This window comes from Nicotiana tomentosiformis, chromosome 7 (assembly GCF_000390325.3).
Source record: "Nicotiana tomentosiformis chromosome 7, ASM39032v3, whole genome shotgun sequence".
Taxonomy (NCBI): domain Eukaryota; kingdom Viridiplantae; phylum Streptophyta; class Magnoliopsida; order Solanales; family Solanaceae; genus Nicotiana; species Nicotiana tomentosiformis.
The window spans coordinates 24,452,769-24,469,190 of NC_090818.1; the positions used below are offsets into that span (position 1 = coordinate 24,452,769).

General features: G+C 38.8%; 1 protein-coding gene across 1 annotated transcript; it reads right to left on the minus strand.

Annotated features, from left to right (window-relative positions):
* Positions 1 to 7,874: 7,874 nt before the first annotated feature.
* LOC138895362 (uncharacterized) lies at positions 7,875 to 10,428 on the minus strand. The gene is made up of 6 exons (XM_070180044.1): positions 10,334 to 10,428; positions 9,633 to 9,676; positions 8,817 to 9,457; positions 8,524 to 8,715; positions 8,278 to 8,457; positions 7,875 to 8,204 (listed from the first exon to the last, which is right to left on the minus strand). Exons 1-6 carry the CDS (start codon positions 10,426 to 10,428, stop codon positions 7,875 to 7,877), a joined length of 1,482 nt encoding a protein of 493 aa, XP_070036145.1.
* Between the last annotated feature and the right edge of the window lie 5,994 nt (positions 10,429 to 16,422).

Below are 16,422 nucleotides of genomic sequence, written 5' to 3' on the forward strand. Positions count from 1 at the left end.
AAAATTAATATATATGAATCGATAACTTTAAAAATATAATGAGTTCGATGCTAAAAACTTTATAGTTGAACCCATAGAATTTAAATTCTAGATTCGTCTCTGTTCGAGTGTAAATAGATAATTTCTGGATTTAGGTAAACCTTTTTTCTTGACAAATTAATCTCCAAATTTGTATATTAATCGTTTGATTACCATTAAAAGAATTTAAATTTGAAATGTCACGTTATCTTGAAATCTGGTTATTGTATACGGTAAAAACTGGTTAGTCCTCCGTACGAACTGGTTTAAATGGTAATATATCGGATCGGAGAAGCGTCTTCGTAGTTTCAGGTTGAGGTCCGAAGTCAGGTCACCAAGCTTCGAGCCCGAAGAACCGATCAATGTCGAGCTCGATGTTAATATCAAGCTTGAATCCAAGTCGAACTATAATGCAAAGTAAAGTAGCAAAGTAAAGATTATCAAGCTTATGATTCAGAGACCGACCAACACTGACCCTGAATCAATACAGGGATCCGAGTCAGAATCGAGCTCGAGTAAAGATCGAGAACTTGAGTCAAGACCGAAAACTCGAGTCAATATCGAGCTCACAAACAAGAGCCGTTGCAATCCCACCAGATGAGATAATCCTGGCAGGAATTATGGAAAAGTTGATTTGTCATGGGTCTCCCACTATGTATTTTTAATTATATCTAAAAGTAGGATCCTCCACTATAAAGAGGATGACTACATTTTTGTAAAGGACAGCTTTTTTGCTTACATTGTAACTCAAGCACCATATACTCCTATATTGAAGAATTATTCTTTTAAACTTCATAAATTGATTCATCTTGCTTAGTCCCAAAAGTCACCTTCTTTCCAACCTCGTTTATTTTGCATCCTTTGCAATCTGTATTTGATATTTCTATTTATCATTACGATTTGTATTAAGCTATACCACGTAACCTTAGAACTACGTACAAATTCAACTCTATCCGTTTTTTGAGTAAACAGTTTGGCGCCTACCGTGGGGCTAAGGATAACAGTGGTTATTTGATACGAATCTGCAAAAAATACACCGTTTTGCGCTTGTTTCCAAAAGTATCTTGGATTTCGGATTAGCAACGACTAACTATCAATCAAATGGCCTTACCTATCGACAACAAAGCTGGTTTTCAAGATGAGAACAACAACTTGACACCCAGTACCGACATACCACTTGTCAAGGCCGTTGGAGCTCGAATCGAAGTGCCGATAGACATCAATTCGCATGTGGCCATTGAGACGAACCTACATTCTGAACCTGAAAATAGCATTCATGGTGGCACTCGGTCTGCAACTCGAGATACCCACAAAGTTGAGGAAAACGGCGTCAACTTGCGTATGATTTTCGAAATGTTGCAAGCTCAACAGGCAGCAATAGCTAAGTTGCAGAGTCAAACCCAGATACCGAGTAAACCGGAGCCCAGTCAACCCCGAGAAATCGCCTATACAACGGCACCAGTTATAGTGAAATCAAATGAGCAGGAGTTGGGGACTAATCCCGAAATTGCGAAGATGTTCGAAGAACTGACCAAACGAATAGAATCGGGAGAAAGGAGGACCGAAGTAAACGACAAAAAGGTAGAGACATACAACTCCAGGGTTGATCAGATCCCCGGGGCACCACCAATATTGAAGGGCTTAGATTCCAAAAAAACATACAAAAGCCTTTCCCCCCAAGCGCGGCTCCTAAACCGATCCAAAGGAAGATCTGCATGCCCGAGATTCCTAAATATAACGGAACTACCGACCCCAACAAACATGTCACCTCATACACATGTACCATCAAAGAGAATGATCTATATGATGATGAGATCGAAACCATATTATTGAAGAAATTCGGTGAAACCCTGTCAAAGGGAGCAATGATATGGTATCATAATTTGCCATCTAATTCTATCGATTCTTTTGTAATGCTTGCGGATTCCTTCGTAAAAGCACACGCCGGGGCCATAAAAGTCGAGACCAGGAAGTCGGATTTGGTTAAGGTAAGTCAAAAGGATAACGAGATGCTAAGGGAATTCGTGTCTCGTTTTCAAATGGAAAGAATGGATCTACCCCAAGTCACAGATGATTGGGTTGTTCAAGCTTTCACTCAAGGTTTGAACGAACGAAGTTCGACAGCTTCACGACGGTTGAAGCATAACTTCATCGAGTACCCAGCTATCACTTGGTCCGACGTGCACAATCGGTACCAATAAAAAATTAGGGTCGAAGATGATCAGTTGGGGTCTGAACCCGCTGCTCGAAGGGATATAAATCGAGAACAAGGTCCGATCAGGGATCGATACCGACCGTATAACAGAAACCACAGAATCAATGAATCGAGATGTAACCCCGGACAAAGCAACAAAAGAAGTGATCGAGGTCAAGAGTCTCGGGGGCTGATGAACAGAAGTGGGTTCGACAGCCCTCCGGATCTAAGGAAGCGCCTAGGTTATCGAAGTATAACTTCAGCATTGATGCATCCGCCATCGTATCGGTTATCGGACGCATCAAAGACACTAAATGGCCTCGACCCATGCAGACCGATCCTACCCAGAAAAATCCCAATCAAATGTGCGAATATCATGGCACACATGGCCATAAAACGGAAGATTGCAGGCAACTAAGAGAGGAGGTAGCGTGGTTATTCAATAAAGGGCACCTTCGAGAATTTTTAAGCGACAGGGCAAAGAACCATTTCAAAAACAAGGATTTCGGCAAGCAAAATGAACAAGAAGAACCACAACACGTCACTCACATGATCATTGGCGGCGTTGATACCCCTCAAGAGCTAGTGTTTAAATGCACTAAGACATCGATTGTGAGAGAAAAGCGATCTCGAACTCAGGATTACGCACCTATATGAACTTTGTCCTTCAATGATGAAGATGCAGAAGGGGTCATACAACCTGATAACGATGCACTGGTAATATCCGTACTTATGAATAAAACTAAAGTTAAGTGCGTGTTAATTGATCCAGGTAGCTCGGCCAACATCATTAGATTGAAGGTCGTAGAACAGCTCGATCTACAGGACCAGGTCGTACCCGCAACCCTAATTCTAAACGGATTCAATATGGCATGTGAAACTACCAAAGGCGAGATAATTCTACCGATAATCGTGGTCGGGACCATCCATAAAATGAAGTTCCACGTAATCAAAATGCGACATGAGGTACAACGCCCTTTTTGGAAGGACATGGATCCACAACCTGAGAGTTGTACCTTCGACCCTACACCAGGTTCTTAAATTCCCAACATCGAGGGGAGTCAAAACAGTGTACGGAGAATAATCGGCCGCAAGAGAAATGTTTGTCGTCGAGGAAGCAAATCTGATATCCTCGCCTTCACCAGTAAAGGGATCAGGCTGAAAAAAGGGAACAAAATGCCAAATAGCAATCACAGACATCAGCTTTAACCCAACCAGAAAATCAGAAGATCGATGAAGATGATGATCAAAGGATCCATCGATCCTTCGTGCTTCCCGATGATTCCGACACTACCCAATCAACGATTGAAGAGTTGGAGCAAGTCATACTAATCGAGCATTTGCCCGAACGAAAGGTATACATGGGGACGAGATAAACCCCCGAACTTAGGAAAAGGCTTATTCAATTTCTTATCGATAACATGGATTATTTTGCTTGGTCTCATTTAGATATAACAGGGATCCCACCGGATATAACGACGCATCGGCTAAGCCTGGACCCTAGGTTCCAACCGATAAAGCAAAAGAGAAGTCCCCAATTTGAGGTAAACACGTATTCATAAAGGACGAGGTAACTAAACTTCTCAGAATAGGGTCCATTCGGGAGGTGAAATATCCCGAATGGTTAGCTAATGTAGTTGTAGTCCCTAAAAAAGGAACAAACTTAGAATGTGTGTAGATTATAAGGATTTAAACAGGGCATGCCCCAAAGATTCTTTTCCACTGCCTAACATCGATCGCATGATCGATACCATGGCCGACCATGAGATCCTTACTTTTCTCGATGCCTATTCCGGGTATAATCAAATCCAAATGAACCCGGAAGACCAGGAAAAGACTTCATTTGTCACCAAGTACGGAACATACTGTTATAATATGATGCCCTTCGGGCTAAAAAATACAGGAGCTACCTACCAATGCCTAATAAATAAAATGTTCGAGGAACAAATAGGAAAATCAATGGAAGTTTATATTGATGATATGCTAGTTAAGTCCCTGCGCGCAGAGGACCATTTGGCTCATTTGCACGAAACATTCGAAATTTTAAGGAAACACAACATGAAGCTCAACCCCGAGAAATGTGCTTTCGGTGTCGGTTCGGGCAAGTTCCTCGGCTTCATGGTATCAAATCATGGGATCGAGATTAACCCCGACAAAATCAAATCCATCGAAGACATCGCCATCGTGGACAGAGTAAAAGCCGTACAGAGGCTAACGGGACGGATTGCTGCCTTAGGCCGATTCATTTCAAGGTCGTCAGATCGAAGTCACAAATTTTTCTCTCTACTCAAAAAGAAGAACGATTTCTCTTGGACCACGAAATGCCAACAGGCATTAGAGGAATTAAAACGATATCTATCGAGCCCACCACTACTTCATACTCCAAAAACAGACAAAAAACTTTGCTTATACTTGGCAGTATCGGAAATTGTGGTAAGTGGTGTCCTAGTTCGAGGAGAGCAAGGTACGTAATTTTCTGTTTATTATGTAAGTCGAACCTTAGGAGAAGCAGAAACTAGATATCCACACTTGGAAAAATTGGCACTTGCACTGATAAGCACCTCTAAAAAGTTAAGACTGTACTTTCAATGTCACTCCATATGTGTATTGACCACTTACCCACTCCATAATATTTTGCATAAGCCCGAACTATCAGGCCGATTGGCTAAATGGGCCGTCGAACTCAGTGGGTACGATATCGAGTATCAACCTCGTACGGCCATCAAGTCTCAAATTTTAGCGGACTTCGTGGCCGATTTCACGCCGACCCTCGTATCCGAAGTTGAAAAAGAACTCTTATTGAAATCGGGTACGTCATCGGGGTATGGACCCTTTTAACAGACGGGGCTTTGAATGTGAAGGGGTCCGGGCTAGGCATCGTTTTAAAGCCACCCACAGGTAACACTATTAGGCAATCTATCAAAACAACTAGGTTGACTAACAACGAGCCCGAGTATGAGGATATGATTGCTGGTCTCGAGCTAGCTAAAAGATTGGGAGCAGAATCATTGAAGCCAAGTGTGACTCTTTGCTGGTGGTAAATCAAGTAAACAAAACCTTTGAAGTTCGAGAAGATAGAATGCAAAGGTATTTGGACAAACTGCAGGTCACTTTGTACCATTTCAAAGAATAGACTTTACAACGTGTTCCATGAGAACAAAACAGTGAGGCCGATGTACTTGCAAATTTGGGAACATCGGTCGAGGAAGGCGAGATAAGCTCGGTGACTGTCATTCAACTATCGAGATCCGTGATCGAAGAAGGTCATGCCGAGATAAATTCTACAAGTTTAACCTGGGATTGGAGGAATAAGTATATTGAATACTTAAAGAATGGAAAGCTCCCATCGGACCCTAAAAATTTGAGGGCCCTACGAACCAAAGCTGCTCGATTCACATTAACTATAGATGGAATATTATACCGAAGGATATTCGATGGACCATTGGCAGTATGCTTAGGTCTAGGAGACACCGACTACGTCCTACGTGAGGTGCACGAGGGCACTTGTGGAAATCACTCTGGTGCCGATTCATTAGTCCGAAAAATAATCAGGATAGGGTATTGTTGGATCGATATGGACAAAGATGCAAAGGAGTTTGTTCGAAAATGTGACAAATGTCAAAGCTTTGCACCAATGATCCATCAGCCCGGAGATCAACTTTCAGTCCTATCCCCATGCCATTCATGAAATGGGGAATGGATATCGTCGGCCCTCTGCCATCGGCCCCAGGTAAAGCTAAGTTCATTTTATTTATGACTGACTATTTCTCTAAATGGGTTGAAGCACAGGCGTTCGTGAAAGTAAGAGAGAAAGAGGTTATAGACTTTATTTGGGATCATATCATATGTTGATTCGGGATACCCGTCGAAATAGTGTGTGACAATGGGAAACAGTTTGTCGGTAGCAAAGTGACGAAATTCCTCGAAAACCACAAAATAAAAAGGATATTATTAACACCGTATCACCCCAATGGGAATGGACAGGCCGAATCAACGAACAAAACTATCATTCAAAACCTAAAGAAAAGGTTGAACGATGCTAAGGGGAAATGGAGAGAAATCATACCCGGAGTTCTTTGGGCATATCGAACAACATCAAAATCTAGTACGGGGGCAACCCCGTTCTCCTTAGTATATGGCTTCGAAGCCTTGATTCCGGTCGAAGTCGGGGAACCCAGTGCCAGGTTTCGATATACAACTAAAGAGTCAAATAATGAGGCTATGAACACTAGCCTCGAATTATCGGATGAAAAATGAGAAGCTGCTCTCGTCCAATTGGCCGCCCAGAAGCAGCGAATCGAAAGATACTATAATAGAAGAACCAAGCTTCGCCATTTTAAACTCGGGGACTTAGTGCTAAGGAAAGTCACCCTCAGTACCCGAAATCCAAATGAAGGAAAACTAGGACCGAACTGGGAAGGACCGTATCAGGTTCTCGAAAATGTCGGAAAAGGATCATACAAGCTCGGTATTATAAACGGCAAACAACTATCAAGCAATTGGAATGTGTCGCACCTAAAACAATACTACTGCTAAGGTATGACCCTCCCATATTCGTTTACATTTCGAAACTAACCCCTGCAGGAGTTCGATCAGGAGCTAGGATGGATCCTTCAATACGAAGCCCTAGGTCTGAAAGCACGCGTTGCACTCTTTTTTCCTTAGACCGGTTTTATCCCAAATGGGTTTTTCGGCAAGGTTTTTAATGAGGCAACCATTGATCGTGCTAACTTAGAAATAATTTGATAGTATCCGAGGCCTCTTTGCAATCGACCTCGAATAGTGGGGGCATTAGTCCCTCAAATATATCAAGTTCGGTGCAAGAAAGTTACTTCATAATAACAGGGTTCCGATAGAAAAAATTGTAAGAGCTAAATGGTCAAAACGAACCATGCTCGTGTAGTTGGCCCGAGCCTTGACACAAAACATGGACACATGTATAATGACTTGCAAAGAAAAATTTCTTATTTACCGATATCTTATATCCAAGAAAGATTCCCCTATATCGAGATTTATTATGCAAATAGGCTTAAGGTAAATCAACGAGTTCGAGCAACACCCACTCAACTATAAAGCGCAAGGGCTACACCAACTTGAGTTCGAGCAACCATTCTCACTCGCGGACTATTTACTAAGCTTACAGGCTACATTACTTCTAGTTAGAAATCACTCACTCAACTATTAAGCCTACGGACTACATTACTTCGAGTTCGAAATCACTCACTCGACTATTAAGCCTTCGGGCTACATTACTTCGAGTTTGAAATCACCCACTCAACTATTAAGCCTATGATCTACATTACTTCGAGTTCGAAACCACTCACTCGACTATTAAGCCTACATGCTACGTTACTTCGAGTTCGAAATCACTCACTCGACTACTAAGCCTACGGGCTACAATACTTCGAGTTCGAAATCACCAAGCCTACTTTCTATGTTACTTCGAGTTCGAAAACACTCACTCAGATATAAAGGCTGTGAATTCCGAATTCAATCAAATTGCCTAAAGCCTTATGAAAACATTCATAAGGCATGAATAAAACAAAACCTTCACAAGACAGAAAATAAAATAGAGGCAAGACGGTAGAAGAAAAGATATTTGTATATATTTACGGGATTGTTTACATGAATGTTTGCAACATCCGAAATAGAAACTAAAGGACTAAGTTTCTTGGTTATCCCCGGGGGCGGTCTCTTCTCCATCGGGATCCTCTCTGCTGTCGGACCCGTTCTTGCTCCCATCATCGTCATCATCGGAAACCAAGGCTTCAGCATTGGCTTCGAGCTTCTTAGCCCTTTTTATCTCTTCAGTGAGGTCGAAACCTCGAGCGTGGATCTCCTCGAGGGTATCCCTCCGAGATCGGCACTTAACAAGCTCAGCAACCAAATGTGCTCGAGTGTTGGTGGTCTCGGCTGCCTCTCTTGCTTGTACCTGAGCAGCTTCAGCATCAGCCCAATAAACGGCCACGAATGCATCTGCATCGGCCTTTGCCTTTTCGGTGTCAGATTCGGCCTTAGCAAAGTTGAGAGGCCAACCGAGCCTCGAGCTCCTCTATTCTTCTTACTTGAACCGAGCTTTTCTCCTTTATACTTTGAAGCTGGTTTTCGGTCGATGATAATTGGGCTCGAGCAGCCTCTTTCTCTGCAGCAAAGCAGTCCATACCTTCTTTGCACTTCAAGTACTCCACTTTTATCACATCAACCTCCTCACGGAGTTTCCCGATCATCTCAATTTTCTGCTGCAGCTGTGAGACCGAAAAATTAGTCATCATTCCAGTATCGAGCCCATAGGCTTTTAAAAGTATCATTACCTGCTCAGTTAGATCGGTCTGATCTTGATGAGCCTTGGCCAACTCAGCTTGGAGGTCTTTGATTTCCTCTCCCCTTTGCCCTAAGATGAGTTTAATGGAGTTCCTCTCCTTCGTGACCCGTTGAAGATCGGTCTCGAACCGATGCATCTCAACTTGAGACCGAGAACATACTTCTCGATGAACCGCCACGGCCTGGAAGAAGGAAGAAAAGAAGTTAGGAAAGAATAACAAAACATGAAAAATAATATCAACAAAGGGAGTTAAGAGCTTATCCGATTTAGAGCTAGATGCACTTCATAGAGAAGACTTGACATATCACTAGGGCCAGCAACATCCTCGACCCCAGTAAACAGATCACAGAAAGGGTCCTCCCCTTCATGAGACCGGCTCATCTCGAGGGCCCCCAAAGTTTGGGCTTCTCGAATAGCCCCTTCGGAAAAAGCAGGAAGAGTGGGCGAATCTCCGATTACTATTGCCCCGGGCGACTCGCTTGGGGCGTTCTCCTCAGTTCGGAGAACTTCAGGACTAGTCCCTTCCGATGTACCCACCATTTGTTGACTTCGGTAGGAAGCATCCTGAACCTCTAATGATTCGGGGACTTTGCCTGAACCTTCTTCCGACATCTCCTTAGTTCGGGGCAGAAACTTATGAATCACCGTCGATTCAGCTGCCTTTGGGGAATCAATGCTTTTCTTCATTCGGGCCGCTAGCACGGACCCGTTATTTTCTTCTTCTTCTTCGCCGTCTTTATCCCTTAGATGCAGAACTGATTCTACGGTCAAAGGAATGGTATTCTTCTTCGGCTTACAAGCCGTCCTCTTCTTCGATTTTGGATCTTCAGGAGCGGAGGCCCTTTTCCTCTTATTATCCTTCACCGGCTTTGGAACGGACGCCGAAGCCTCTTCCTCGATGGACGAGGGCCTCAAAACTGCATCTTTGCCCACATTTACATACGGGAAAAATTATTGAAGTATATGGAAAGCATCTTGTTCGAACTACCAAAAAATACGAGAAAGGGGCTTACCCTGATTTTTGGCCTCCTATCGGCCTTTTGACAAATCATGCCATGAGCGCCCGGCGTATGTGGAGGTCGAAGCCAGAGCTCGTACCCAGTTCTTGAGATCGAGAACTACGCCGGGCATCCAGGAAACCGCTGCATCACAAAAAGGGGAATATCAGTAAGAGAAGAAATGAAAGGGCAAAATAAAAGGAAATAACATCAGAATTACACTTATGCTTCATGTTCCACTCCTCGGGAAAAGGCATCTTTTTAGTCGAAATCAGGTCCGAAGTCCTTACGTGAATGAACCTGCCCATCCAACCTCGATCCATGTCCTCGTCTATGCTCGAGAACAAAGCCTTAGTAGCCTGACGCTGAAGTTTTATTAACCCTCCTCGAAAAAGGCGAGGACAATACAATCGGATGAGATGATCGAGGGTGAACGGCATCCCCTCGATTTTGTTCACAAAGTATCGGATCAAAATAACGATCCGCCAAAAAGAAGGATGGACCTGGCCTAGGGTTATTTGGTATTGACGACAGAAGTCAATAATAACAGAGTCGTGGGGACCTAACGTAAAAGGGTAAGTATACACACTTAAAAACTCTTTCACGTAAGTGGTGATATCTTCATCAGAAGAAGAGATTATTATTTCTTTTTTCTCCCAATTGCAATCTTTCTTTAGCTATTTGAGGTGCCTCTCGGTTATCGAACACATGTACATCGATACTGGCTCACATCGGCCGGGGACCGACGAGCCTTTATCGACCTTAAAATCAGAGGTAAGAACACACGTCCCAGGAACGCACTCCTCAGGTCGTGGTTCTACCAGTGTTTCGTCGGCGACAGACTGTGAAGATGAAGCTTTCTCTTTCTGAAGAATGGTTTGTGATGTTTTCACCATTTTCGAATTTGAAGGTCGAGAATAGAATAAAGTAACAAAGATTTGGTAGTTTTGAAGAAGGATTTTTGCAGAGAGGAATCACATATTTGCAAATAAACTTAGAGGGTACGAAAAAGAACTTGGAAAATTTGGAAGATTGAAGATGTAAAAGTGATAATGGTAAAAGGAAGGGCTACTTATAGATTAAAGTAATGGCGGTTCAATATCAGCGGTGGCCGACCACCGTCTGACATGCATTAAATGCCTTGAAAAACTAAACCGACGGGACAACTATCACGTGCGTCATGATCGAGCCCAATGTGAACGTCAACTTATATCTGTACGATCCATTGTGAAATCATATCGTTTCTCGCTACATCCTTCTCGAGAAACGAGGGGACTATCTGTATACGGTAAAAACCGATTAGTCCTTCGTAGAAACTGGTTTAAATAGTAATACATCGGATCGGAGAAACGTCTTCGTAGTTTCAGGTTGAGGTCCGAAGTCAGGTCACTAAGCTTCGAGCCCGAAGGACCGATCAATGTCGAGCTCGATGTTATTATCAAGCTCGAATCTAAGTCGAACTATGATGCAAAGTAAAGTAGCAAAGTAAAGATTATCGAGCTTATGATTCAGAGACCGACCAACACTGACCCCGAATCAATACAGGGATCCGAGTTAGAATCGAGCTCGAGTCAAGATCGAGAGCTCGAGTCAAGACCTAAAACTCGAGTCAATATCGAGCTCATAGACAAGAGCCGTTGCAATCCCGCTAGAGGAGAGAATCCTGGCAGGAATTATAAAAAATTAATTTGTCATTGGTCTCCCACTATGTATTTTTAATTATATTTAAAAGTAGGATCCTCCACTATAAATAGGATGACTACATTTCTGTAAAGGATAACTTTTTTGCTTACATTGTAACTCAAGCACCATATACTCCTATATTGAAGAATTATTCTTTTAAGGTTCATAAATTGATTCATCTTGCTTAGTCCCAAAAGTCATCTTCTTTCCAACCTCGTTTATTTTGCATTATTTGCAATCTGTATTTGATATTTCTATTTATCCTTACGATTTGTATTAAGCTATACCACGTAACCTTAGAACTACGTACAAATTCAACTCTATCCATTTTTCGGGTAAACAATTATAATCATGTGTCACTACAATGTACACCTTGTTTAAGTTGATGCTTAACAAAAAATATCAGTCAAACCTCGTTAATTTGTTTTTTCATATATAATTAGATGAGGAAATATATTATAGACTCATTTTGTTTGATCACTGCCTGAAGCATTACATGTTAGGGAAGAATCTAGTGTATATCTTATGAATTCATTCAAATCTAGTAGCTTTAGTTCACATCATGTACATATGTTAAAAATTCCATCAAACACGTACAAATATAAATCAAATGAAATATGATAGAATCACAAACTCAAAGCTCCATATTCAAATCATGAATCCGTACATTTATACTACATTTACTTGGTAGAAAAGCTTGTTTGACAAGCTTAATATTAGTTGGGTAAACAAGTGTCTGGAAAAATAAATTGAACATGAAAAAGCTTCTAAGTAGTTGGTTGAAATAATGCTACACTAAATTCCAATACATACATATCACAATATTATTTATATTTCAGTTTGCTAAGGACAAAAGGAGTAGGTCCAATATGAGTGTTGAATGAGGGCAAGCAATTTCAACAAAAATAATGTTGAAATTGAAATCCTCATCAGCAAGCAAAGTTCAATGTTACACTAGATTAATGACTTTCAAAAATGAATTAATTACTTTTTTTTCTTATATTGTCCTTGGAGTAAATAGTGTTAGAGTATGTATTAAGAGTGTTTATGTGAAAAAATAAAAATTTTAAATATGATCAATTTCATTACTAATTAATGTTAAAAGGTAAATTTCTTAATTTGTATGAAAACATAAAAATATTCGCTTATTGTGGAACAGAATAATATAATTCGGAAGTGAAATTTCTTGTCTTTTAGGAACAAATTTAATAGGCAAATGCAAGTTGCAAAGTCTTGTGTCGTTTTTAGGGGTCTACAGCTCATAGGACTATGACCTTTGAAAATGACACCTTCCCTTTTTCCAGAAAAGTGATTGAAAGATCCAATGAATCCAATGGAAACATAAGGGAAATTTCTTTATTTCCATCGCATATGAATTTTTTTGTGTGCAAGCATATTAGATTATTATTAGTTCTTCCTTCGCATTACAATTTTTGGATTCTTTTTAAGTACTATAATAATGAGTACGTTATAGTTTATACAGCTATTTTTAAAAAAATAGCAAAATCAGTGTCTTATTTTACACTAAAGGTTAGATGTTTCGACTCATACTTCAAACTTGTCATTGTCATTCTTTTGGGAAAGAGCAACAATTCATATGATTAGGCCATTTTGCGTTCCTTAATGGTTGGATTTTCACCAATCTTAAGGATAATTTTATTCCACGACCAGAGACCTTGCAACTAACCTGTTCAATGAGCTCCTAAAGAGCCCGCTTGGATTAATTGATTATAAATAACTAATAAGTTTGAAGAGCTGAAAAATATTTTTAAATGTTGAAACTGAATTTTTAAATAAGTATTTACGTGTTTGGATGTAAGTGTTGAAACTGATAATAAATAGTTGATGTGTTTCGTAAAAAAATGTTGATAATTTTTTTTTTGTTAAAATGACTATTAAACCGTTTAAAAACTTTATAAAAGATTATAATTAAAAAGTTTCTTCAAAAATAAAATGATGAACAATGAATATGAAATGAAGAGAAAGTTAAAAATTTATTTTGGAAAAAGTATTTTGTAAATTAAAAAATATTATTAAGGATAAACTAGTAAAAACCTTGGTCAAACGAAAAATGCTTATAAGCTGAAAAACAATAAGTTGGGGGTGACCAACTTATGATTATAACTAATTTTAGCTTGTAAGCACTTGGCTTATAATCATTTTGGATATTTACCAAACATATAGATAAGCCAAAAAAATACTTATACGCAAGTTTGACTAAGAGCCGTTTGGATTAGCTGATTGTAAATAACTGATAAGTTTGAAGTGCTAAAAAGCTTTTTTAAGTGCTGAAATCAATTTTTAAAATAAACATTTACGTGTTTGGATAGAAGTGTTGAAACTGATAATAAACAGTTGATATGTTTGATAAATAAATGTTGATAAGCGATTCTTTAGTTAAAATGACTAAAATACCCTTGATTTTTTTCAAAAGATTATAAATTAAAAAAAATTGTAAAGAAAAGAATTAACAGTGAATATGAAATGAAGAGAAAGTCAGAAAATTTATTTTGAAAAAAAAATATATTTTGTGAATTAGAAAAATTTATTAAGGATAAACTAGTAAAAGTATTTGTCAAACTAAAAGTGCTTATAAGCTAAAAAATCATAAGTTGTGAGTGACCAACTTATGACTGATTTTAGTTTATAAGCACTTTGAATATTTACCAAACTCGTAGATAAGCCAAAAGATACTTATAAGCCAATTTGACCAACTTATAAGCTTAGCCGAACATTCTAAATCAATGCCTAAATTCTTTGAATCTGTTTTGCCCGACGCTTCAGTTTATACCATTGCAATTAACCGAACATATTGAAGAGGGGACCTTAAAAAGGACTTTTAAGGTGAAAGTTTTTAGCTTTTTTTCATAGAAGAATTAACCTTAATAGTTTCTCACCTAATTGTTTACATTAAAACATAACAGATATATAACATATATATAATCATAAAGGAAAGTAAACAGTGAATATGACGACCATTTTGCATGGCTGGCCACCAAAGGGATTGGTCTTGGCGGAATGCCCCCGTTCTGATGTACTCGCGTTTGATTTGAACACCATAGTTCTTTAATTTTTAAAACTTGAAATTCTTGTTTGGTGGTGGAAAATAGAAGTTAATAATCAATTATTATTAAATTCATTTGAATGTTAATAATTTGTACTTAATTATTTAGTTCAACAAAAAAAAATGTGATTTATTATTAAAAAAAATGCGAAACACCATTATTGGACCTTAGAAAATACTGAAAAAGACAAAGTGGACCTTTTTTATTTGGTGTAATTAGGGATTATTTGTATTGGTAATTGGAAAATATGTTTTAAACTTGAGATCATTTAGGGAAATTTTGGGGTGGTTTGATCGAAATTGAAATTGCAAATTCAAAGAACACTTCGTTAAAATAACCCAAAAAAGTATGTCAATCGGGTAGACTTCGATGAACAACTAAACATATAGGTAAAGTAAATATAGCATCAAATCTACCAACACGACAAAGAGATCCCTAAGAGAAAGCATGACAATAATGTAGACTTTGGTGAATTTAACAGATAGGTAACAATAACATTAACTCTACCAATTAAGTAAAAAATCTTAAAGGGCAAAAGTATGACAATCGGGTAGAGTTCGATGAATAATTTAATCCAGTAGAGAAGCCCTTGAAGAGATGTGTGCAGGGTCAAGGGTTATTTTTAAAATAGAGTTAATTTGGGAATATTCTGCTAAGATCAGTCCCTTGCGAGGGCATTCCCGTCAATCTCCCAGCGAAGACCCAATTATATCCCATGACATAAAACAGGGGGGATTTGCAGCCATACCCTATATTTGTGCCACATTTTAACTTGTACCCTATTTTTAAAAATTATTGATTTGGTAGCCAGTTGACAAAAAATCCGTAATAATATGGCAATTACACCCCTGATAGTATTAGCATTAGCATGCTACTTTGGAGATGACCTCATTCGCATTAGCATACTGTAAAACAAGCCCTGATAAATGTAGTAGCATGCTAACGTTTGGAGATGACGTTGTTTTACAGTACCAAGGGTTATTCATTAGCATGCGAGATGGTGTAAAACTTCAGCCAGTTACAGTATCAGTTGAAGTTGTTTTACATTGAAGCTAAAACTTCATGCTAATGCATGCTGGAGTTATTTATCCTGCAGTCAACAATTTTATCATGAGTTTTATCCAAAATTCTAGTCTAAACATGCTGAAGTTATTTAATTCATTTGTTAAAACTTTAGGCTAAACATGCTGAAGTTATTTAGTTCATTTGCTAAAACTTCAGTTTAAACATGCTGAAATTATTTAGTTCATTTGCGAAAACTTTAGACTAAACATGCTTAAGTTTTTGTCTTGCAATATGTAATTTTCTAATGAGTTTTTGCTAATGCATGCTGAACTTATTTAGTTCATTTGCTAAAATTTTAGACTAAGCATGCTTAAGTTATTTAGTTCATTTGCTAAAACTTTAGACTAAACATACTTAAGTTATTTAGTTTATTTGCTAGAACTTCAGACTAAACATGCTTAAGTTATTTAATTTATTTTCTAAAACTTCAGACTAAACATGCTTAAGTTATTTAGTTCATTTGCTAAAACTTCACACTAAACATGCTTAAGTTATTTAGTTCATTTGCTAAAATTTCAGACTAAACATGCTGAAGTTTTTTAGTTCATTTGCGAAAATTTTAGACTAAACATGCTTAGGTTTTTGTCTTGCAATATGTAATTTTCTAATGAGTTTTTGCTAATGCATACTGAAGTTATTTAGTTCATTTGCTAAAATTTCAGATTTATCATGCTTAAGTTATTTTGTTCATTTGCTAAAATCTCAGACTAACCATGCTTAAGTTATTCAGTTCATTTACTAAAATAAAAACTTCATGCCAAAACATGCTGAAGTGTTGTCCTGCAGTCTACAGTTTTGTCAATAGTCCTGAAGGGCAAAATCGTCTTTTTAAAGCACTTTTAACCAAAAAAAATGGATACGGATGCAAACAAAAAAATAAAATGGGTATAAGTTAAAAGAGGACGACCAAATAGGACGCCCGATGCAATTTTTACCATAAAACGGGCTTAAAGGTCCAAATGTGCAATTGCGATTTGCGACCCCTTAACTCGGCCCAAAGGCCCACAGCCTTGATCAAAGATTACATAAATCTTCGTAACAACTAACTGTCCTTAATCCTTATAATAAGAGCAGCGC

Excerpts from the sequence above, each read along its gene's own strand:
- LOC138895362 (XM_070180044.1), bottom strand. The coding sequence starts at position 10,428 with ATGGTGAAAACATCACAAACCATTCTTCAGAAAGAGAAAGCTTCATCT. Across the intron at positions 9,677-10,333 it reads GTAGAACCACGACCTGAGGA|CGGTTTCCTGGATGCCCGGC; the intron begins GTGCGTTCCTGG and ends TTTGTGATGCAG. Across the intron at positions 8,458-8,523 it reads AGACCGATCTAACTGAGCAG|CTGCAGCAGAAAATTGAGAT; the intron begins GTAATGATACTT and ends TCGGTCTCACAG.